Genomic DNA, 26,271 nt, shown 5'->3' with positions numbered 1-26,271 from the left:
AGGTTTTTTTTTTTAAACAAAAACAAAAAACGTATGCATAACACTGTAGAACATTTTAGAAACCAGTCATTTTGCTTTTTGCTTGGTTCCCAGGTCATGTCCAGCACTGTGTTGAATATGCTGAGTCATTATATTAATCTCACAATGCTGCTGTGTGTGTTTGCGTGTGTGGGGGTGGGTGGTGGGTTTGGGGGGCATGCAGGAAGAGTAAACACTTTATCTGACTTTCATCTCTCCCTTAATTTCTCCATGTCTTACCTTTCCGTGTGTCCTTATACACTCTAATGTTCTGTCACAAAGCAACATCACAGAAATCCAGATATAATTCTTTCTCTGTTGTCCTCTTTCCCTCTGTTGTCTTTTTAGCAATGTTTAGAATTTCAATTATAGAGTGCTGCTGGGATAACGTATTTTTGTAGGCCAACCCGGAAGATAGCATCACCCTGGTATCCTCAACAAAAAGCCAATTGATGCCAAATTTTGTTAATCAGTCTTCAAAAATGAACACAACTTTTATGAAAGCCCAAATACAATCGGCAGAAGTCAAAAGTTTTAAATGAACTACGCCACAGTCGCATGACTTCAACGTCACCACCACTAAGCTGTAATGCACTACACCTTGAAAAAACACTACAACTGGAAAATACTATAAACTGATAAATCTACAAGTTGGAAAGTTTGAGTTGGAATAGTTTGAGGTGGAATAGTTTGTATGAGCGTGAGTAGAAACACAACAAGGCTGTAGTAGATGAATTTTCTTGTTCATCATCGACGACGTTTAATGTCCCAGCAAGCTCTGTAGTACCATTTAGCCACTTGTTAGCAACCGTCTTTTTCAAGACACGTAAAAGCTTAACAAAATCATGATGTAGGGTATTACTGATGTATTTTACGTTGTAGAATAAAACGTGAAAATATCTTGAGCTTGTGTTAACCACAGACCTTATTTCAGGCATTTAAAAAAAACCCATTCAGAAAACCCACTCAGTATATTTACATGGATAACAATAATCCAACATTAACCCGGTTAAGACAATACTCTGATTAAGAAACTACCATGTAAACTGCGATTACTGATGACCTTAATCCGACTAAAGTCATACTCGAAGTAAACACAAATTAAATTAAGACATGTGGAGTGTTCAAGCAGTTGTCTGTTTGAACATATAGCATGACAAATAATTAACCGCACTTACGTCAAAGACTGCTGCGGGAACTAAATAATTTAATATATCATTAGAGTTTATGGAATAAATCATGGGCAATGCAAAACTATTCAGATGGTGAGAGGACAGATAAAACAGAGAGGACAGAGAAACTGAAGCTGTTGGAAACTATCCTGGCAGAAGCAACTTTTTATCAGAGCAAACTTTTATTTACGAAGGTTTCTTAAAATTAAAAATGAAACAAACAAAACTACCCTGTCCAGGGTGTACCCTGCCTCGTGCTCCCTGGGATAGGCTCCAGGTTCCCCATGACCCTGAAAAGGATTCAGCCGTATAGAAGATGGATGGATGGAGGACAAACAAAACTGTATACAGTACGATAACGAAGACGAACTGTATGTTGATACATGAAATTCTGGAGGGACGTCGGACGGCGTGGCATGGGGACGTAATGACGTGTGCTGTTAATCGATCTATGTTCTATGTAAAAACATGTAAAACAGGAACATGAATGGAGTGTTCTAAAAGCGACTCATGTAAACACCTTAATCACAATATTGTCTTATTCAGAATAAGGTCAATAATTAGACTACTGCTGTCCATGTAAACGTAGTCACTGACTTCGGGACGATGGAACAGGAAGTGCAAAAATGCTCATCTCCAGGTTTAGGGACTCATTCCTGCAGCACTCCATTGCTTGAGCTAGGTCCTAATGTGGCACTGTACTCGTCCTGACAAGCAAGAATTTTGGCGTTGGGGCGTGACTTCTTGCTTGGCTCAATAAACAATTTATAAACAATTAATTGGCAGCAGTGACAATACTACATGTTTTGAGAGTATGAGCTCTGCATAACAGCATCTGTGTTGCAAATCACATGTCACAAATCTTGAACTACAGCCCAGTCACTCACTGCATCGGTGAAAGCTGTGAAACGTAAAGCAAATATAGTAGAATGTTTGAAAAAAGCCTTTTAGTAGGCTAACCTGGTTCATTAGAGAGCTACTGGCAGGATCAGTGCTGAGATTTATTGCTGTAAAAACAGCAGATATTTACAAATAGATGCTGTTTTTAACCAGTGTTGTTTGTGACTTTAGTATAATTCGTTCTTAACCCAGATAGCGTAAGGTCATATTTTGTTAAAGTGACTTTTACGTTTTGTTGTGACAGTACGGGTGAGATTTTCTATTTGGGATGGTTAAATTTGTAGTGGGATGATTTCAAGTTTTCTGTAGGATCATGTGCTGGACAGTGGTGGTACAAGATTTTTTGGAAAAGCCATTAATGAGGAAGTGTAATCTGATCCTCTGCAATAACAAGCTTGCATTTTATTCTGTATGATTGAGCCTGATTTTTCTTTCTCCTTCTTTTTTTTCTTTCTTTTTTTTTTTTTTTACTTATTGACCTAGACCCAAGATCTGTTTTGCTTACTGATATACCCAATCCCTAATTAAAAAATCTCTGTCTGTTTGTTTCGCTCTCAGGTTGTTTCCAGCTATGTAACGCCTTCAGGCAGAACATGGAGATAGACCAGTGCCTGCTGGAGTCATTACCTCTCGGGCAGAGGCAGAGGCTGGTGCGGCGGATGCGTTGTGATCAGCTGCGTGCATACTACGAGCGTGAACAGACCCTGCAGAAACAGAGTACACACAAACCTTTCAGCAGCCAGCGCAAGAAACACTCCATCAGCTTCTCCCTGTCTGATATCCTCCAGGACGCCATCATACGCCACGATGATAAAGAGGGTGAGGTTTGAGGCAGTGTGTTCTGAATCTTGAAAATCTTGATGATGTGTACAGTCTGTATAAAACATGATAAATGTCAGACATACTGAATGATACCTACAGTTTCTTGATAAAAAAAAAGAAGTTTTATTTGTCTTGGCTTCTTGTTCATACAGCATTTGGGACCCATCTGTTTTCATGTATTACACTCCAAGTTCAAGCTCTAGTGTCTACCATCCTGCAGATTTTATTATATTATTGTGTTTGTGTGTGGGCGTGCGTGTGCGCCTGCAAGGACTCCCCATCTGGTGAAAAAAAGCAAAATTAATTTCTAGCAAGGCACGGCGTCGCAGGCTCAGCCATTAGCCTCTGGGTATTAAGTCATCCTTCACACTGATTATAGCCTAGTCAAAGCTAATATTCTGTGTGCAGCAAGCAGGACTGGACAGCCACACGCCCTTCCTGAGCAATGGAGCAGGAACATTTCATTTAACCAAGTCAGCTATTTCTGCCCATGAGGTTGCAGGGTGGAGTAGAAGAGTTATTTTCAATCCTCTCAGGACAGATATTGCTAAGAGGGCTCTCATTAAAATTTTTTTCTTTAGGAGAATGAAACCCTTGAAACGCCCATCATATGAGAAGGCCATTAAGTAAAAATATAATAATAATAATAATATTATTAATAATAATAATAATAATAATAAACCTTTATTTTCCTATGGTACATTGAGCAAGTTAGACATTATGCAGGGATTAGTCTAAAAGCCTTGCATAGTGAAATCAACAACTGCAGGAACAACTGGCCAAGTGCATCTGCTCATGCAGTCTGTGAATCATATTCTCGTCATCACAGGGTTATGCTTTTTGAGTCCTCCTAATTACTGTCAACTCTTTAAGGGTACAATTCCTCCTAAGTACTGTCAACTCTTTAAGGGTACAATAAGTAGCATATCTTCATCATCATTCAACATTATTGACTCAACTTTGTGTTTTTGCCATGTGAAGTACTGCTAGTGGACAGCCAGTCCTGATACCTTTTAATTTGCAATACTGTGCCTATGTGTATTAATGATGCAAGAATGAAACCGTCAAAGCTGCAGACGAGTTTCAGTGTGAAACAGATATGAAATGATATTTTCAAATATTGGAATAAAATTATACTGTTGCAATAATGATGATTTATAACTTGCAGGTATTATAGCCTCTTGGCTGGCTAGGACAGTTTATTAACTTGGTAATGTAGTTATTTAATGAGCTAGTGTTATTATACATACATAAACTGTTATGCTGATAATCATGAGTTATGTAAAGAATAAAACATGACGGGTGCGGTTGTAGGAAAACAATCAGCAGTGTGAGGGGCTACCACCACGAAGTGGATCATTTTCCCATAACATCACATCCCGATGTGTTCTGCTCCTCTTATATGTCTTTGCCAAAGTTTGTCATTTTTCATTTGTTATTGAACAACACATCATACGTTTTAACGGTTTATAGTTACATTTACAGTTGTGGAACATTCATGAGACAAATTAGTTCCTGCTATTGCTTAATTGCTATAGCAGTTATAAACAGTCATTCACTCGCCAGCCTCTCTCTCTCTCTCTCTCTCACTCTCTCTCTTGCTCTCTCTTTCTCTCTCTCTCGACGTTAATAAGGAAAAAAAAAACAACAACCCTGGAGCTTGTCATGTTACTGAGAAACCAGAAAGGGCAGAGTGCTCTGTTCTAAAGACTCTCCCATGGCAGAAAGCTTCCTGACATTTACAGAGTACCGATCCTTGAGACTCCTTCTATAAATATTACTTACAGAAGGCTTTACCATATCAAGGATTAGACATTTTCTTTGTTAAATAACAACACTTTTTAAATCTGTTTCGTTATCAGACTTGGATTATGTAGTGCTTGTCCCATACAAGTCTCTGTGAATGGGCTGTTACTATAGAAACGATAATATATCGGAATTAATGATCAACACATGATCTGATTAGAGAATCCTGTTTTTGGTTTCCTTTGTCTCCACCTTTCCAGCTTTTTCTTTCTTTCATACTGTCATCTTCTTCTGTCGTTTGTACTGCTAGTGGTTTACCCAGCTGTCAGGTCAAATCTGTGTCATGTTTCCCAGCAGCCTTTGCAGACCAGTGTGTAAATGCGTCCCATTGGCTACTGCCCGGGTTCAGCTGGTCCACGACACCAGCTGGTGTTCCTGTTGGAAACAAGGCACTTTTGGCTGGGGATGAATGGAAACTTAATCCCACCTACTAAACACTAATTACCAATCTGGCAGTGTCCGGTGTTTTTGTCCCGGACTGTGGAGTCTCTCAGGCAGAGAGCCATGATTATTGTCTTGTGTAAATGCCTTTTGACCAACCACTGGCTCGTATTAATGATTTATTTTGGTTCTATGCCACCATTTAAGTTTCAGGCTTCCAAGTCACTTGCTAAATAGATTCAGAAAGAATCAGTGTGTCAAATTGTGTCAAAAGGATTTTTATACTTGTTAAAATATAACCGGGAAGGTGTCAGAAGTCTGTTGTGGATTTCAACCACTGGCTCATATTTTAATTAAAATTGTTATTGCAATAAAAAAAAGCAGTTATCTGAGTCAGAAAGATTTAAAGTGTCTGGGTCTTCTAGATTTTCTTGGCTGGCTTTCTGGAACGAACCACTTGGTGTCAAGTGATCTTCATGTATAGTCTACACTGAAAGTCAAATACAGGCTCTGTTTGGGCTCTTCCTTCCCTAATCATTGTGATCTTTGTCATGCCTTTGTGCTCAGTCATATGGGCTATGTGTTTTAAAGATTTGGGGACCAGAGGATTTGTGTTGGTGTTTGATGTGGGGTATACAGGCAATGCCAAATCAACAGTGCCTGGATAAAAAGCCCAGTTGATATGTTCTGCTTCAGTGAGGGCTGCAGCTGGCACACACACACACACACACACACACACACACACACACACACACACACACACACACACACACACACACACACACACACACACACACACACACACACACACACAGACAGAGACAGACAGACAGACAGAAACACTCACACACACAGAGAGAGATCAGGAAAGACAAGTCTGAGAAACAAAGATACTCTTTTTTTTTTTTTTTTCTTGCCTATTGGTCAGATATTTCCATCACAATTTAATTTCATTTCAGGCAGGAATAAAGGGACAAAGGCATCAATCAAACTTTAATCTGAAACCTGATTTCAGTTTTGTACGACTACATGTCTATTCTCTTTCAGCAGCTCGATTGGTGAAAAACCCGGAATGATGCTTTTATGAGGAATAGTTTGAGGTCCCCATGAAATCAAAATGGAAGATTTGTGGCTTCTAGTACGAATATGTTAACCTTAAGGTTGTCTCAAAGATAGTGTGCTCCAAAACGATGACAACATACACATTTAGAGGATATATGCATTCAAAATGTACAGTCTACGTAAATATAATGATGGCTTAGCCCAGGCTGTGAGGTAAGCGAAACGCTATTGGCCATTTAAAAAGGGGGAGGAGCCACTAGATGTGTCTCTCCCTGACTTCCGATTTCAGTGGAAATTACGTCAACACATCGAATAATGCTGCACTTTTCAAAACACTTCACAGGAGTGTTAAAGGAAACATGTTTACAATGGTAGACAAATCCTATAGCCTGTGTGTGAAAAGAAATGTGTTTGTTTGCGTACGTTTAAACATAATGCACTTCTTGGTGGTGCGACTCAAGGATAGTAGTAAGAGGCGGGTAATAAACATATACTTTTCCATGCTATACTATAGCCTACTCATTCACTCTCCTTTAGTCCGTATTAATGCATTTAACTAGCTAACTATCTCACATTACAATAGCTACCATGTTGTAGCCTACACAGTTTCCAGGCAACCAAATCATGGGCAGCAATGAGAGGTCAAGTTTTTATATACCATACAATATACAACAATCATGTCATTTCTTTAATAATTATTATAATGATCATCATTTACTTTTTGCTATTAACTAATTTTATAATTTTTTTAATTAAAAACAAAAGAAAACTATTTTGGCAGTAGCATTTCTAGCACCTGCAAAGAATGGTGTGTCACATGTGTACTTGAAGTTGCCTTTGTTCTTCTCATATCATGCCTTGTACAGTCTCTGTTCACAAAATAACAGCATGTGATAAACATTAATATTTAGTAGTACTGTGTAAGCTTATACAGTTCATACATAGTGTAATACAATATATTTTAGATATTGTTTCTTTGAATTGGAAACTTGTCTTGGAAACACCTCTTCTTGTTTTCCACTTACTTATGTTGTATTTAGTTTATTCTGTTCTTATTGTACTTATTTTATTTCATTCTATTTTAATGATATTCGTTTAAGTTATTTGTTAAACTCAGCATGAGTTTTTACGTGCCTGGTGGACTAGCTATGATTTGATCAGTCAAATTCGCGACTGTTGTATTAATTAAAGAGTCGTGAAAAATGTGTATTTGACCTCAGCGTTGTTCGTTGTGTACTCTGGGTTGACAGATTGCCCATTTTGTGTGTGATTTTTGGTTTCTGACAAACAGATTGTAGTAAAGTGAAAGTATTCTGATTATAACAAAAGATATTTTCATCCTTAAGGCAAGTTGAAGTTATAACACCTTGAATTCATTCCACTCACAGTGCCGAATCCTAAGTACAATATACATATTTTGATTAGGCAGCCCATACAGGATTTTGCAGCGTTTGTTTGTGATTGTTGCGGCCAAAACCTGCTCGATTTTCCTGCTGCTTTTAAAAAAAATTAGTTTTGTGCTTATTTGGCGGAAAACTACTTGAATTGGCGAAATTGCAATTGCACAAAAATCACTTTCACAGTGAGGTTTGTTGGTAAATGAGACCTTTTAGCTGTACTCCTGTTCGACGCACGTGAATTGAAGAGGACTTTGGCAGAATGCGCATTGTGATGATGTCACATGACACGTCTCGGCCTGAATCTGCAGAAAAATCTGCAGTAATTAAAAAACTTCTCTGAATATTGTGGAGTTTGCTTGATTTTGCATTCACTTCTGTGATCGCAAAATCGCGAAATCCTGGAGGGACTGATTAGGCTAATATAATGTTTTGCAGAAATACTCAGATAGTCCATATATCAGTCATTCAGAAGCTAAATGAGTGGCACCTTTCCAGCGTTCTTGACATCTACCCGGAATTGGACTTGATTTGACTTTCTCATCTTAAGCCGTTACGCTGTGCTGCAATTTAGACAGGCCTTTACTGGTGCACTGGAGCAATCCTACTGCAGTGAGATCAGCCTTGCTTTGGCTGTTAATGAGTTGGATGCGGAATTGCAGACACCGTGCTGCATGTACAACTCTTTTTATGCCTCTTTCTCCCTCGGCCTGTGAGTGTGATTGTCTTTGTGTGCTGATTAAACCTTGTCACTGGTCTTCCTCCTCCATCAGGCAGAGATTAGAGGATAGGGCTTCCGTCTGGAGAAAAGCTGCATGTCTGGTGATGGTTTAATCAGAATTTTTATCACAAAGAAGGGCCTTTTATTACCCCATGCACACTCGCCAAGTCAGACTCCGATGAAGATGATATATTTTTCTCTTCACTCTGAGGACACTTCTTTATTCTTCGGTTTATTTGTCCTGTATATTATTTTGTCTGTGATGGTCCGTGATCGTGTGTTATCCCATATCCTGTATACCACACTGATATCTTTTAACTTCAGTTGGGCAGTAAGAGAGCGTAGCCTAAGCATCAGCTACTCTCAGCATGCTGAATGTGAAAATCAATCTCAGCTCTATTGTTTTGTGCACGTGTCTCCAGTGCTGATGTGAGGTGTGTTTGCTGCAGGTCATGTGCTGTTATTGGGTTGATATCGAATTTTATGCTGTCTACTATTATAAATGCGATGATATCCACACATATGAATAGACCTGAAAACTAGTGAATACTAGAAGGGCTTCGATTTCACCTCTTGCATATAATACAAAATGCCACCTTGATATAATCACAGCACTCATTATTTGCAAGTCTGAGAATTTAATATAAATATAATCATTCCGGGTAAAAATTAGCCTTTTACGTTGTTATTGTAGTTTTGAAAGCAAATAACTAGTTTCACCTATATGTTATATTATTATTTAGAGTTGTATATTAACCGTTTACTGCTTAGTCTTTATAATTTTGGTTTACCAAACACCAGAATGGCATTTCAGATCTAGTACCAGTTTAAAGATTTGGGTTGTTTGCTAACGATACGCTGTTTCTGCTTCATCAAAGGAAACACCAAAGTTATTAAAAAAATGGTTATTATAATACAATTTTAGTCTGTTAATTTCTCTCACTGTTTCTGAATTCATTACAATGTTAATTATTTATACCTAGTTGAGGAAACAGTTGGCTATATTTTAATACACAACCTTTAGCTTTTTCAAATTATGTAGCCAGTAAAACATATAACAATGTGGAATTGTTATATGACATAATATTGTTATATAGGCATTGGTTCTATATGTAGACATTGTTATATGTCAAATTACATTAGCACGTGAAGTAACTGCTACCCAAAATCGTATATTAGCATCATTAATGCTAGCTTGAAATCAGTGATTAAATGATTTTCGCACTGTAACAAAATTGACTGTAGACTGTGGATAATTCTCATCAAATTAGCTTGTTGTCAGATATGTTACTGCAGAGGAACACTGAAGACAACATTACAATGACTAAAGTGTGCTAAAGGGATTCAGGCTCCAATATCACGAGTACTTTTGATACTCAAGTAGAAAAATATCAAACACCTTAAAACTTCTACTCGAGTAGTTTTCTTGGTAACTTTAATTTGTACTTATGCACACTTCCCAGTAAGGTGCATTTTACTAAACTATGGATCTTGTATGTGCTATATTAAACACTGCTAGGATCTCAGTCATGGTTGCTTTTTCTTGGATACACACCACACATTTCTGTCATCAACATTTTATTTGTTTATTTTTTTATTTATTTCAGACTGTAAGCTGTATGGCTCAGTGTTCTCAATCACAGTAATATAGAAACAGTTAACAAACAACTTTATAATATCATAGTAGGGGAAAATACGCCGAGGGTACAAGAGAGAGAGATCTTACTATAAAACATAAATATTCACTAAACGCTGTATATAAAATGCTGGTCTATTCGAGGTCTGTCTCCAGCAAGTGGAGACACACTGTACATTTTTACATTGTGCAGAAATATAACAGATACCATTCTAGGAGGGGGAAAAAAAACAAGAAAGGCCAGAGTGTGACATTTTGGAAAAATACCATGTGTCATGTATTGGAGGAGGCAGCGGATGCAAGTGCAGATTTTATTTAAAGGAAGTGCAGACAAATAACCAAAATAGTGAAAAGTAGAAACATAAACCCAAACAGGAAATACAAGGCTGAACACATGTACTATGAGCAGGACTAAGGTTACACACGAACACAACCACAATAAAAGCTCGACAAAAAGACATAGGAAAACAGAAACTTGTATAGTGGTACTAATTATGGTGAGACTTGGCACAGGTGAGGCTGATTTAGACACGTGATGGGGTCGTGTGATGTGCTGGGGCTGATGGGCGATGTAGTCCAGTGCCGATTTCAGCATAGCCCTGACACCATGTATCTGGTGAAATCTTTTTATAATGTTCAGAGTTCAGGTTTAAAATTCAGAGATCTGTAAAGACAGCCACTGAAGGAAATATTTGCTCCTGCTAATTTTCTTCTGATTTCTCGCTAAAGTTTTATGTTTATCTATTATGTTCTCTGCTGCAGTTGACTTCAAGTTTCAGCAACTGTGTGGAAAGACCATTGCTAAGAATGATGTCTGCTTTGTTACTATGGTATCTACCTAAGTTAATAGCTCTAAATTATCCCAGAACAGCTCACAATAATTGACCAAGATTACGTATTACAGTCTGCACAAGGCAGAGAAGCTAAAAGATTACAAACATCAGGCATGGCCACGACATTGATTTTTCCAGCTTGTGTCTTGAAATGAGCATTGCATTTAGTGGCACCCCTTATTGTATCAGGTCCACATTAAAAGACAATGCAATTTGTACAGTGCTGTAAAAGGACACATCATCCCACTAATGTGTATTTTGATAAGCTCTATGGAGGCTGTAAAATAGCATAACTGCTTTCATTGATTATGGTACAATGCTGCTTTTCCTACTGTAAGGATATATACTTGAAGCCGGAAGCTAGCATGCAGCACTGCTCAAAACAGTCAGATCAAACTGTTAAAGAGAACACGTTTATATCGTTATAGGCTGAACAGTTGCATAAATTTTTTTAAAATAAAAAAGTTCAGTTCAGATTGAATTATTTTATGATCGTGATAATAAGTCTTTATTGATCACATATACATTACAGCACAGTGAAATTCTTTTCTTCGCATACCCCAACATGTTAGGAAGTTGGGGTCAGAGCTCAGGGTCAGCCATGATGCAGCGCCCCTGAAGCAGAGAGGGTTAAGGGCCTTGCTCAAGGGCCCAACAGTGGCAGCTTGAACCCCCGACTTTTCTATCAGTAACCCAGAGCCTTAACCGCTAAGCCACCACTGCCCTGCATTTTTGCACTCTACCAAAATTGATTGTGTACTCATTTTATGGCTTAAAAACTTGGAAATCATATAAAAATAGCTTGCTGTCAGATAGCTCACTAGTGTTGTCAGTCACAACGAACTGTTACAGTGAAAATTTCGCCCCTGCTGTTTTGCTAAATTTTCTAAAAATGTACGCACTTTTTAAAAATTTATTCTGTTGAAGACATCTTCCTCTATTTTACTAATATGCCACAAAACTCGCACTTAAAACTCATACGCATTTTCTATACTTGCAGCAGTTTCTAAATATCATAAATTAGAGATGCACCGATACTAAATTTCTCAGCTGATACCGATAACCGATTATTCAGCGTGATATCAGCTGATACTGATAGTTCTGCCTTTTATGCCTTCTTTTAAATGAATAATAATTAATTCCACAATTCTGAAAGAAATGCAAATAAAAACTTTATTCTCTCGATTTCAACAAGTTGTTTCATAGTAACTGGTCTCATAAACAGAAAACACATTACCCACATTAACATTAACACATGAACTAAATTCTGAAGATTAAAGTAAGATTTCTTAACTTATTGAATGTTATTAATTCATATTAACAGAATTAATTGACTAAAATCTAAAAAAAAAAACAACAACCTCCTGTTAGGTTCACATTCACTCACCACTAACAAAAGCATTTCTACTTCATTGACAACTGGTAATATATAATAAAGTTTTTTTTATATATATTATCATTAACTGGATATGAAAATACTGCTCTACAAATATATTTTTCTGTACAATATATACTTTTTTGTCAACTCATCTTCATTTAAATCTTTCAACGGTGTACTGGTGCTTTAATTCAGCGCGAGCAGCGTGGCAAAAAAATAAAAACCTCCCGTTTCTTTGCTGCAGCATCCGGTGTAACATTTTAGCAGTGCAGAGATTACAAACGGCAGTTTTGTCATCATTCCACACAAGAGACATGATCTTTACACACAGCACGAAATCGATGTGTTTTCCTGACCTCTTTTGATTGACAGGATATAATCGGCCCTGATCATCGGATGTTTTTAAACATTGGCCAATAGCGATTATTGGCTGATTCATCAGTGCATCTCTATCATAAATTAACTATTGGATTGAAATGGACACAAGTTGGTGTAGATCACTGAAGTTACTCTAGCACTAGTACCAGGCTTTGTAAACTATGAACATAAACATTGTACATGATACCTATAATGAGCAACACTACCGTTTCAGTATTCATTTGGACTGAACTACATGATTATGTCCAGTGTGAGGACTCTGTGGTACTGGTGATGTTCCTGCATGGAACGAAAATGGATTCAGAGTGTGCTTCTCTAGGCTGCTGATAAGAGGAGTGAATGGGATTGGAATCAGTTCTTCAGGGATGTGGGAGCACAACAGTAGGTCTCTGCTCTTACTGTGGTTCTGCCTGGCTGATTTCATTTAAAACTCTCCACTAGCCAGAGACGAAATAAAGCTTTGCCTCCAAAGGCAGTTTTGAAAACATGAAGCATCCATGCTTGACTGAAATTTTAGGTGGTTCACAGTTATGATCACAGTGGTTTTCTATTTGGTAAGACTTGTTTGGATTTTGCTTTAGAGACAAAATAAAAGGCAAGCTTGTGGTGATTTCATATGAGTGATGGTTCTACAAGTGAGAAGAGGAAATGATGTGAGGAATCAGAGTTGAAGAAGAGAATGAGTCAGCTCTCAAGTGCAGTAGCAGATGCTTGCATGTGGAAAGTCAGTTTTATGGAAATGATGGAATGATGTGCTGGAGAAAATGTTGTTCTATACACAGAACTCTCTCACTATTACTATTCTACTATCTCTCTCTCTCTCTCTCTCTCTCTTTCTCTCTCTCTTTCTCTCTGCTTGTTGTAATACATAGAATAAGAGCCCCCAGAGACAGTATTGGCTCTGGACCCTTCTCTAGTGTTCTCCATGAGTGTAGTGCATTATCTAATGAGTACTTTCCCATTTGGATTAAGCATGGATGCCTGTGCCTTTTAAATCGAACAATAATGGATAATATCTGTAACATCCCACACTGTATCATGCTCCGTTGAAGTGCCTTATGAAACAGATTTAGAAATGCTGGTTCTGATTTCTGGTTCCACAACAATAGATAGATCTTGCACAGAACATTTTTAAGCTGAAAAGAAACAATGTACCTGTCTTTGGGATTTTGTAAGATCATTAGGCTTTTAGTTGTCTGACACAAGATCCCTTAAATTGCTTCCATTACAAGAGGTGTGCTAAGCGATAGGTTTAAAATTTCATTTCTGTGCAATGAGTCATCTATATGCAGCTTCCAGTAACGACTGGAAAGGGAGAAGGTATCACGGTTTTGGTTTGAACATCCAGTTCCCCACTCTTTGGGAGAATGGGCTTCATAACAGAGAGTGGAAATGTGTACTAATCCAAAACCTCCTCCCACCCACTCCCCTCTCCTACCCATCCTTCCCCCCCAGAGCAATCCAATTCAATTCAAGCTGGTTCTACTCAGCTAAGCTTGTTTTACATGCAACAAGCAATGGTTTACATTCTCTCTCTTATGCATTGTTTATTTTAGCTTCTCTTCTTTCCCCTCAGCGCGTAACCTTTCTCTCACAGGCTTTTTTTTTCTCTTATTCACCTTTTGTATCTTTTTACCCATCTTCTTCTTCTCAGCCGATCTTTCACTTCACTTCTTGCCCTTTCCCCAGCTCTCATACTTTACCATTATGCCTGGTTTCCATGGAAACGCCACATATGAGTCCAACAGCTGGGGCGCCGTTTTCCAGTTACAAACTGCACGTTTTGCCCACTGTTGCATGCGGCATCCATTGGAATGAAACCCATAACGTTAATAACAGGTGAGCGTGGAGGTAGAATAGCATTCCTTTTTATCAGCCAAGGTGATGTCCTTCACTCCACTGTAGTAAGGCTCATTTCATATTTCATGCCCTTCCTCACTGTATTTCTTTTTTTTATGGGTGTTTATGGTGTTATATTAACATAATAATTTTTTATATATTATCATCACATAATGTCTTGTTTTCCATGATACAATGAGAGCATTTCTTTCATTGTATGTTAAAAGAAGTGGCAGGGGTGGAGTGAAGACCTCATCACATCAGCCAATCAACAGAGATTTGGATTTAGGTTCCCAAACCTGAAGTGGAGGCGGTGTGTATGGAAGGAATGAATGGACACTTCATGCAAGAGCATCAAATAACACAAGACATATGAACCCAATTAAGGAGTACTCTTTTCTTTGTTAAGAACATGGTGCCTTGCAATTGATTGACCCTGACAGGGGCCCATGCACTTGGAAAAGCTATGGTTCTCTATCTTTCTCTGAAAATCCAGGGGAGAGGCTTGTCTCTATGGTAAACAGGCATGTTGGACCCGTTGAAGCAGGAACCAGATGACACATTAATATACAACAGTATACAGTATAAAAAGGGGACTTTTGTGAGCACTGTATCCAGACAGTGCTGTTCTAGGCAATGAAGGACACTTGGAGGAAAGGAACATCAGAGGTTTGCGTGTGCCTCTGAACCTCCATTTAGTCACAGTGAGTAGTGAGATTTAAAATTTGTCTGTGTAGCTCCTACAGTGCCCTGTGCTTAACTGATTAACAGATGTACTTCACGGACTCTTTAGCCCTAGGTAATGTACCCTGCTCTCTCTCCACCGTCAGCATAAAATCTGTCCTTCTTTGACCATGGATGTGCTTATTTTCCAGTTCTATGCTCGAGTGGATCTATTGCTGTTTAAATCATTACCTGCTCTTAAGGGAACTTGCTCTGGATCAAATACTGCGCAATTACAGTAAGCAAGGTGAGGGATCAACACCTCTGGATACAGTGTGTTAAAACAGAATGTGTTATTGACATTTCTGAAAGTATGCCTACTAGCTCCTGGCAAGCTTCTAAACCTTTTTACCTAGTGAGGAAGTGCCTAGCCTGTGACACAGTGGAAGTGCCTAGCCTGTGACACAGTGGTGTCTGTAGGTATGTCTCACCCAGTACCCAATTTCACTAGGTGGTGAATCAGTATATCATGAACATGAGTTGGGGCACTGGTGAGGATCACTACATATTACGCTGATAAATTAATTTCTGGTGACATGACTATGCTCTTGCATTGTAAAATGGCATTGGTAGCTTAATCACATGTATTTCTGATATAATATGTCAAGCAGGACCGTAGGCAAGCTTCCATTGCATTGGAAGGATTTTGAAATTGAGACCGCCCTTAAAATGGACGACTCCCTGATCAGTGCCCTGACTACTGAACTAGGGAGCTTGTTGAGATGTACTGTGTGAAAGCTCTCAACCCCTGCTCATTTGAGAAAAGGGACTTCCTCAGGCCCTGAGAAATTAATTAAGCAGCCTGCTTTGCTAATGATCGCAGATTGGCCTGACTGATTAATTTTATAGCAGACATGCTAGTCTGCTGTCTGAAATCTGAAAAGAACAGCACTGATTGAGCTGGATTGAATTGAGATCTCTGCATGAAGCACAGTGAGAAATTCAGATTTGTGCTATTACAAATTGCAAGTGTCAAGCATCTTTGTAGACATTTGCTGTATGGGGGTTCATCTGAAAATGTTACATAAAATGGTTGTTGTCATGGTAGTACTGCTTGAATTTTTATTGGTGTTGTTCAGTGTTGCATACAGCATACTGTTTTAGTGTACTTAACAGAGCCACTGTTCAGGCTATGAGGTTAAGGAATTTTGCTGAAATCCTGCATTAACAATAACACTGAATTTGAATGTGAGATATGTCTAAACACCATACATACATCTTCAGTCATACTCACATGTAGTCAATTGAATAATGAGGCATGGGGACTTCAAGCCAAGCATATGTATGTTCTGTCCAGCTATGTGGAGAGCACAATAGGCAATTAAATGCGCATCAGAAATGTATCATTACCTTTAGTGCAGCAATTCCCATAAAGATTGTACCACTAACGCACAGTGGAAGAGGAGCTGCATAACCAGGCTGATCATGGCGTAATTAGCCATTATCCCTCTCTTGCTATTAAGGTTTTTCAGTCTTGATGAGGTCTTTTCCAGCCAAACTGGCAGATGGTGCAGTTGTTACTGGCTTTGAATGCATATTTCACTATGGATTGTAATTACATTGGAAGCAGAAGCCACAGGGTGTATGGTGGTATAGATGAATATTTTATCCAATATGAGTCCCTATAAAATATCCTTATACAATAGTCCTACATGATTATTAATATACTATATCATTTTTTCAGCTCTGTTTCAATCTAAATTGTATTTGTATAGTCCTTTTGGACGAGTGTCACGGTGGCTTAGTGGTTAGCATGTTTGCTTCGCACCTCCAGGGTTGGGGGTTTGAATCAACCCTTCACTCTGTGTACATGTAGTTTGTGCTTCAGGGATTTCCTACGGGTACTCCAGTTTCTCCCCCAGTCCAAAGACATGCTTTGTATGCTGATTGGTATTTACAAATCGTTCGTAGCGTGTGAATGTGTGTGTGATTGTGCTCTGCGATGGGTTGGCACCCCGTCCAGGGTATCCCTGCCCCGGGTCCCCTGGGATAGTACCCAGGCTCCCCTGTGTAGGAAAATAGATGGATAGAGTTTTTTATCAATAGACATTGTCATAAAGCAGCTTTAAAGAAATGGCAAGGAAAAGCTTGTGGGCTCAGGTGGTAGAGCGGGTTGTCCACTAATCGTAGGGTTGGTGGTTCGATTCCCGGCCCACATGACTCCACATACCGAAGTGTCCTTGGTCAAGACACTGAACCCCAAGTTGCTCCTGATGGCAAGCTAGCGCCTTGCATGGCAGCTCTGCTACCATTGGTGTGTGAGTGTGTGTGACAGAGTGTAAAGCGCTTTGTAGGACCACTAAGGTTAAAAAAAAAAGCTGTATAAGTGCAGACCATTATCATTACTAAAAACTCCCTGAGATAATTTGAGGAAGAAAAGCTGAGAAGAACCAGACTCAAGAGATATCCATTCTCTTCTGGGTTATACCAGATCACAAATCATTACAGTATAACGTTGTAGAAAAGTTAAGGCGATCAGTACTAAGTGTGTTGAAAGGATATTCAATATGAGCATATTGGGAATAGGAGTCCTGAAGGACACCAGACAGACCATATAACAGTTATCACTAAATAGGCCCTGACTGCATCGACATATCCGACTGTGTGCTGTTTTACAGCATCCTCATTGCCTCTGCAGTGTCTTCATTCATTTTCATTTTCCTGTATTGTCAGCTCAGCATGTTATAGCTTGAGAATTAATTTCCTGTTGATCACTCAGCTAATCATTCCTTAATGCTTTTCTCATTTATCACCTCAGCATTTATGTACAGAAACAACATAGTGACTAGTTTTAGGGAACAGCGGATAAGTATTTGGAGGATTAGAGCATTTCCACACTGTCATGATTAATGGGGTGTGTATGATTGTGGTCAAATGTCATAATTTCCCCAATAAGTACTGAAAATAAGAGGTTAGGCTTACGCTCAGCGTAAATGTACTGTGGCTGATGCAGACCTGTGCACTATCTGTCACTCCAACTTCGTAAGGACACATACAGTAAGTGCAAGGATAGTTCATTTTTATTGTAAAAGCAACAGTGACAGGGATTCCACATCTCCTCAGTGAGCTCACCCATTCTGTTGATAGTGATGTCTTGTGAGATGCATAGGTCATGAGTTCTCTTTTATTGTCTTTTGAGGAAAGTTCAACACAACAACAGACATAACACAAAATCTGAACAATATGTGTGGCAGTCTCGGGAAACCAGGAAACCTGGGAAACCAGAAAATTGTGTACTTCTCAACTCCGATTTCACCAAAACAACATGGAAATGATTTTATTTGTTCCTGCAAAGCTCACACTGGATAAGGTAAACGCTGTTGTAAAAGCAGTCATTCTGCCACCAGATTTCTGGAACCTTACTAGCTAAGAGATTGTGTAAGCAGACTTATAATGATAATGATATGTCTTTATTGGTCACCTATACAATACAGCGAAATTCATTTCTTCGCATACCCCAGCATGCCAGGAAGCTGGGGTCAGAGCACAGGGTCAGCCATGGTACAGCACCCCTGGAGCAGAGGGTTAAGGGCCTTGCTCAAGGGCCCAACAGTGGCAGCTTGGCAGGTGGTGCTTGAACCCCCGACCTTCCAATCAGTGACCCAAAACCTTAACCACCTAGATAAGCCACCACTGCCCCCATTTGATGTTTGCTTCTCTATGATAATTTATTGCTGTTTTATGTAGCACCTCAGTCATATTAGCCCATTGTCAAAGAATTTATTTAATTCCTCTTGTTGAGGAGATTCAAAACAAAAAAAAAGGCTGGTTAAAAAAAAAATCATAATATTCATAATCTTATTGTCATGAATTGCCGGAGGGAATTCTGGACTTCAGTTCCCAGCAGCCACTGCATCTCTGTATCACTGTCACATGACCACCTGTACCTGATCCTTATTCCTGTTAACGAGCACCTGTTTGTGTATATAATCACTGTTTGCATCGCACTTTTAGTCGTGCTTTGTTTGTCATCTGTTGTCAGGTTATGATCTCTCGCCTTGTATGTATTGTCTTTTTATGTTTTGTTTTCTTATTTATTACAATTTTAACTCTGCACATGCATCCGTCTCCGACATTCCATAACCGTGACACTTATCAGTGCCAGTCAATGCCACATTTCTCTTCCTTTTGCCATCACTGATTAATTCAACATCTTGACATCATCTCATGCTGATTTCCAGGAGCACAATAACACAAGCTTCACTGTCTGAGGCTAAATAGTGACACTAAAATGCCACTGAATTCTGGCCTAGGTGTGTGTGTGTGTGTGTCTGTGTGTCTGTGTGTCTGTGTGTCTGTGTGTCTGTGTTGGAGCTGGGCTGATACAAGCAGGTCAGGGAGAGAGGTGCTGAAACAGAGGTGGATGTAGAGACTGTAGGAGGCTGGGTTCAGCATGGAGGTTCTGCCAGTATATCAACACCCACTCTCTTGGGACTTTTAATGCAGGTTATATATACTGTATGGCCAAATGTTAGTGGACAGCCCTGACCTCAACCCCCCCGAACGCTTTTGGGATGCACTGGAATGCCGACTGAACCCCAGTTCTCCTTATCCAAAATCAGTGCCCGACTTCACTAATGCTCATGTGGTTGAATGGACAAATCCCTATAGCCATGATCCAACATCCAGTGGAAAGACTTCCCAGATGAGTGGAGGTTAATATAGCAGCAAATGGGGGGGACTAAATCAAAAGTGTGGTGGCCAGGCGTCCACAAGCCATATACTGTAGGATCACCATGCTTTATGGGTTTAGTGTGAGAGAAACTAAACAATGTGAGAAATATGAATTTATCTAGAAAAAAAAATAGTGTGTCAAGAGTGGAGGCGGGCAATACTGTCATCTTGGGTTTGTATGCTATTAAAATATTGTGTGTGTGTGTGTCTTGTTACAGTGCTGAAGCTACTGAAGGAGGGCGCTGACCTGAACACAGTTCTCACATCGGGAGGTTCGCTGCTCCATCTGGTATGAACACACTCCAACACCATGTTCCCTCTGGAGAGGTCTTCCACCGTGTTTTTTTCCAATCAGCCGTCCTCCCAGAAAAACAATTCCTACTGTACACAACTCCTCTGTCTGTCTCTCTTTCAGTGAGCTTTCCTCCTTCTGAAGGCTTTCTTTCCTTTCATTAATAAAATCTGATCTTTTTTTGTGCATTGTATTGCTATTTCTAATGTTTTTTTCCCCTCTGTGTTTATTCCTGACACACAAAGAAAATAGTCACATCACTGGACCAGCTGCTTGGCCATTGATGGAACAGTTGGGGATTAAGGGCCTTGGTCAGGCTCCAGGTTGTAGCACTGATAGCCTTGTGTATGCAAAGTCGCTGCAAACTCCTGTTTGTCCTGAAACTGAACTCACAGTCTTCTGCTAATGGGTTTGAATGTGCAAGTGCAACATCTAGAACATCTTTATTTCTACAATAATACTGACAAAAGCTGGGCATAAGCGGCCCCCTGAAAGCCAGCGTGTAATTGGAACATTGGTGAAAATTTTATTAGAAGCAATCCAGATGCAAGACTTGTGAAAGACCAAGGAATAAACAGGTCTAGGAGAAGCCAACAGCAAGCAGTGTGTTCATTATAGCACACTAGTGGGACATCAAGAGGCACCAGTGGACTTTTCTAATAAAGTGCATTTTTATTTTCAGAGTGATTTTATTTCCATTTAATAATCATTTAACCACCGAACACAGTGGAACAAAAACTGTTCAGCAAAATTTGCCCAAGTGACCATTACGAGTGTGAAGTTTATTCGTTTACAATTTACATTTATGGCATACGGCAGACGCGCTTATCCGCCTAAGTCTCTATCAATAAAAACATCCTGATACTGGTTCACTTGGTCAGAGACTAAGAATATTGTCAGTGTAAAAACCTTGTTGGGGAGGTAATATTGTAATAAAAGCACACAGACAACACATTTTTTTAAAGTGCTAATTCAGGAAGAGGTACGTCTTTAAGACCGCCAGTAACTCAGCTGGTGGGACATCTAGGGGAAGTTCATTCCACCACCTAGGTGCCAGAACAGAGAAGAGTCTTGATGCGTACCTTCCATGTACCCTGAGAGATGGTGGGTCCATCTCTCTGTTCAATATTTCATATAATTAGTATTTCCTTGCAGCACCATTAAAAGTTTCTGGCTTTCTGCCCATAGTGTGCTTCAGTTACTCATTGAGCTGCTCTGCCGTTCGCAGTGTGCTCGCCATGACAACGTGTTTGCGGCAGAGATTCTGATAGAACGAGGCCTGAATGTCAATCTTCAGGATGAAGACCTCTGGACAGCACTGCATGTGGCCTGTGCCTGCGACCAAACTGATATGATGCTGCTGCTGCTTTTGGTGAGGATTAACACACACACACACACACACACACACACACACACACACACACACACACACACACACACACACACACACACATTGTTAGGCAGACTGTTATTCTGAATTTTACACCTTAGAGATTTCTTTTTTCCTTAATATATACTTTTCCTGTAATAGACTATGTTTACATGGACAGCACTAATGTAATTATTGACCTTATTCTGAATAAGACAATATTGTGATTAAGGTGTTTACATGAGTTGTTTTTAGAATATTCCTTTCATGTTCCTGTTTTACATGTTATAGAAAATAGATTGATTAACAGCACGTCATTACGTCCCCACGCCACGCCGTCCAACGTTCCCGCCAGAATTTCACGTATCGACATACAGTTCGTATTCGTTATGGTACCGTATACAGTTTTGGGTGTTTCATTTTTAATTTTACGAAAGCTTCAAGTGCAGTTTATTATTTGTCATGCTGTATGTGCAAATAGACAACTGCTTGAAGCCGTGGGCTGCATCCCATACCACGTACTTATCTACTATATAGTAGCCGAAGCACATGTATTTCTCCTACTATATACATGCATTTCTCCTACTATATAGTAAGTAAGTACGTGGTTTCGGACGAAGCCGTGCTTTCTTGTTTGCCATCAAACAGTTGAGCACTGCCGTGTGTACGTGTCCTGTCACAAAATGCGGTGAAAACTCCCACATTACGTTAATAGTGTGATTAAGGTGTGTACATGTCTGTAATACACGTCGATAATGCGACTAAAACAGGAATACTCCACATGTCTTTATTCGATTTGTGTTCACTTTGAGTATGACTTTAGTCAGATTAAGGTCATCAATAATTGCTGTTTACATGCTAGTTTCTTAATCAGAGTATTAATCAGAATAAGGTCAATAATTAGATTATTTTTTCCATGTAAACTTAGTGACTAATGTATGGGGAAAATAGAGTCTAACCTTTGAAGCCTTGGCCTTCTGGAGCTATTGATTACTGATCAGAGAGGCATGAACTGCTGTGGTGTTGGTTTTGGTTGATCAAGTTTAATCTTCTCCGATTGAGGTTGAGAGGTACAGATGCTGATATGGATTTTCCCACCAATAAACAATTAAAGCGATTTTAATCCGAACTGTTCGTAGTTAGCACTTTTGCCACGCACCTCCGGGGATGTGGGTTCGAATCCTGCCTCCGCCTTGTGTGCGTGCAGTTAACATGTTCTCCCTGTGCTTCGTGGGTTTCCTCCAGGTACTCTGGTTTCCTCCCCAGACCGAAAACATACGTTGTAGGTTGGTTGGCATTTCCAAATTGTCCGAAGAGTGTAAATGTATTTGCGAGTGCGATTGTGCCCTGTCATGGATTGGCACCGCGTCCAGGGTGTCCCCTGCCTTGTGCCCCGAGTTCCCTAGGATAGGCTCTAGGCTCGCTGTGACCCTCTGTAGGATAAGCGAAAATGGATAGATGGATAATATTTAATAATATTTGACTTCAGCTCCTATGCTGGTAATCTGTAATAGGGGTAACTCCAGTATCTGTGGTGCAGGTAACGTGGACTACCAACATACAAAGAATTCAAAGTCCCCACACTTACACTAGCATACAAATGTTTTAGCCTAGGCAAAGCAGGTGCATGTATTATAGAGGCATAATTTTGAACGGGCCGCTGATTTTCAAAACGTCCTCCAATTTTCAAAACGTCCTCCAAAATCACTGGCCGTAATGTTTATTCTCTCTGAGTCATATTGAAAACCTTTGTAGCTCATCTGTTCAGAGTCCATGAACATGAGCAGCACTACAAAATAAAACATAAATTGAGTCTTATTAATATGCGCAAACTAATCATCAATGATCTTTAATTATAAGCAGAATTTTATGAAATTGGACCTTCACCCATTTTAGTTGAATACCCCAGTGTGTACTATTTCGGGTATAATATCTGACAAACCAAATTTCAAGAAGCTGGAAATGAGGAAAAAAATGCATTAAAGTTGATTTATAAGATACTTGTAATTTATTTATAAGGAATTTGTCTTCCACATGCAGTCTGTTTTTGTCCTCCAGATGCAGTGTGTTTGCTCTGCGCTCTGATTGGCCCAGTGTGTGTGTTTGCGTGTGTTGTGGATGTTTGATGTAATCTTCATGCTGCTGTTGGTTTGCTCTGGTATGATGATACACAGAAGCAGGTGGCAAGGCAGGACCCAAACATGCAAATAGGCAGCTTTTGGTGTTGTAGTGATGCAGCTGGTGCAGAGTTAAATATTTCTAGTTAGAGACTAAGTATGCAAAATGTTACTGTTAATTCTGTGTCATTGGATTATTCCTCTGGTAGATAATATGTGATTGCCATGACCTGGTAGATGCACATGCTCCATGCTCTCACCCATACAGTAGAAACACACATCTCAGATGAGCGGGTTGGTTTAAGCTTTCTGACCGAAAACGGTTATGTAGACAAATATTCTCTGTCAGAATGGTAGTCACAACATTATTTTGACCTCATTGCCTTGATAATGGGGGAGCTACATGAAATCCCTGCTGAAGAAAAAAAACCCAGTAGACACCCTCACAGAAATTCTAATGGCTTCCTTTACACTTACCATTACAAACCATCAGCTAACCATTAAAACCATTACAATTACTGGTCGTTAATGATATCCACTACACATAACATACCACCAATAGAAGGCAACAAATTACCGCTAGAGACCTACAGAGACCACTACAGTTTCCATTCAAACCAATACAATTCCCATTATAACCATTACAAATTCTATGATGGTTTATATAGTTTTTTGAGCATGGATTTTTCTCTAAAATGGCAAATATTTTCTCATGTAGAGCAACCATGGAAAGCGTGAGTATAAGCGAAGAAAAAAAGTGTGTATGTATAATGGAAGTTCTTGCAGCTGTGTTTTCCATGGTGTGTGTGTGCATTTCTGTGTATAAATACGGAAGTGTATGAATGAATATTTCTGAAAGTAGGCCTCATTTGCATAGTAGCGTATGAGAAGATTGGAGGAAAGCTCGTGAGGCAGAGGAAATTACACCGTAATTATAACGCAGAGGAGACATTTTCCAGCCCGTCTCACATGTGCACTTTCACACTGGAAATCAACTCTAATTAATCAGCAAGTCAAAATCATGGGACGATTGATGTAGCAATTGACCAGGTTTATAATTCCCAGAGAATTCTCATGAGGGATTGTGTATGAACATAAGCCAGCACTTTTTCTGGGAAAGCGGATGGCTTCTTGATCATTATTTATCCTACTCTACAACTTTAACGGCCATATGTTAACAAAATAAACAACAGGAGAAATATCTAGAAATTGGAGCCCCCCCGCCACCCCCCCTGCCGCTTAATAAATATATAACTAGCTCCTGATGCATCATTAATGAGTGAACCATAAGCAGAGAGAAAAACAAATAGTGTTTGCAATGGAAATTCCATCTAATAACTGAGGTTTAATAACTGGAAGATTGGTAGTTCTGTGTTAATGGGATTTCATAGTAGTCAATACTGTAAAATATAGATTAAAGCTTGGCTATTACAGGTAAGGGCATGACTACTGTATAACTAGCTATGAGGATACTGAGGTTCAGACCTCTGTAGTTTCTGCAGGGTTTTTTGGGTTTTTTTTTTTCTTCATCTGCAGTCATCAAATTCATTATGTCCTTCTAATGTGGTGGCAGAACGTAGCCTACTATGCTGAAACAACTTGAATTTCCAGAGTAGCGATGACTGTAAAACAGCTGAGGGGCACATTTTAGGCTTAGAACGTAATTGTCCCGTATGTTTAACTGTCACGAGATGTTACACTACCAGACTTTACATTCTTGTTCAGAGATATTCAATGCACATCTGACATATAAATGTTTGAGTTTATGATATAAATGCAAATCGTCATGAGGGCTACTCATAACATTGCAGTAACGTTAGTAGTGCCATTTTAATGTATGCTTTTTCAATAATGACTGAGGAGAAACAAGATAGAAAATGTGGACAAGCACATGCACAAAGAAATGTAGAGAGATTAACTAGAAACTGAAACATTAAATATTAAACTCAATAAAATGAAACTGAAGTCAGAGCAGTTTATGGAAGAATGGAATATATGAGATTAGAAATTAGCCATTGGCATAGTGCACATTCAGCACAGCGGTATATTAAATATGAAGTGGGTCACATTTCTGTACAGTGGTATGCCAATAATGGAACACTACTTTAATCGTCCACTTTTTCTTTTTCTACTTGTCCAGGCAGGGAAATGAGATTTCATCATGTTCTCATCATAACCTAGCATAATCTTTTATTATACTGTAGATACTCACTGTGGAATCAAGTTCAAGTGGTACAGTACACAGTGAAACAAAACAACGTTCCTCCAGGACCATGGTGCGACATAAAACCAACACACTAACCTCATGTGACCAGACAGAAAAGATAGGTGGCAAAGAGTAACGATATATTTTAAAGCACACCTATTATGGTTTTGAAATGTACCCAATTTTGTTTTAAAGGTCTCATACAGTAGATTTACATGCATCCAAGGTCAAAAAACACTTTAATGTGCTCATAATTTAAATTGCAGCATTACCTTTTCCCCCAGTGTCACAAACGACTCATTAAATGAGCCATACTAAAGGATTCATTCTAAACTCCTTTCAGAGATCATACTCTGCTCTGATTGGTCAGATGTCCCAGTCTGTTGTGATTGGTCTACTGCTGTCAGCGTGTGTCAAAAAGGAAACACCCACTACAATAACGAGTATCAGCTCCGTCTGTTTACGAGCAGCCAATGAAGACCAGAGGCGGGGCTTTCTGTTACAAACCTATGTAGGTTAGTACCGGAAGTAAAGTCTGGAATTACTA

The 26,271-nt window shown here is 39.3% G+C and overlaps 1 protein-coding gene across 3 annotated transcripts in view; it reads left to right on the top strand.

The window, feature by feature from the left end:
- myo16 (myosin XVI) overlaps window positions 1–26,271 on the top strand; it is a 152,303-nt gene that overhangs the window by 13,638 nt on the left and 112,394 nt on the right. For all 3 annotated transcript variants that reach the window (XM_053680906.1, XM_047156157.2, XM_047156158.2), the window contains exons 2-4: window positions 2,649–2,909; window positions 19,959–20,029; window positions 21,261–21,404. In XM_053680906.1, the coding sequence (XP_053536881.1) occupies window positions 2,649–2,909; window positions 19,959–20,029; window positions 21,261–21,404 (476 nt within the window). The remainder of the gene's footprint in view (window positions 1–2,648; window positions 2,910–19,958; window positions 20,030–21,260; window positions 21,405–26,271) is intronic.

This window comes from Ictalurus punctatus, chromosome 6 (genome assembly GCF_001660625.3).
Source record: "Ictalurus punctatus breed USDA103 chromosome 6, Coco_2.0, whole genome shotgun sequence".
NCBI lineage: Eukaryota > Metazoa > Chordata > Actinopteri > Siluriformes > Ictaluridae > Ictalurus > Ictalurus punctatus.
The sequence above is the reverse complement of the archived record's forward strand: the minus strand, read 5'-3'. Positions and strand labels throughout refer to the sequence as shown.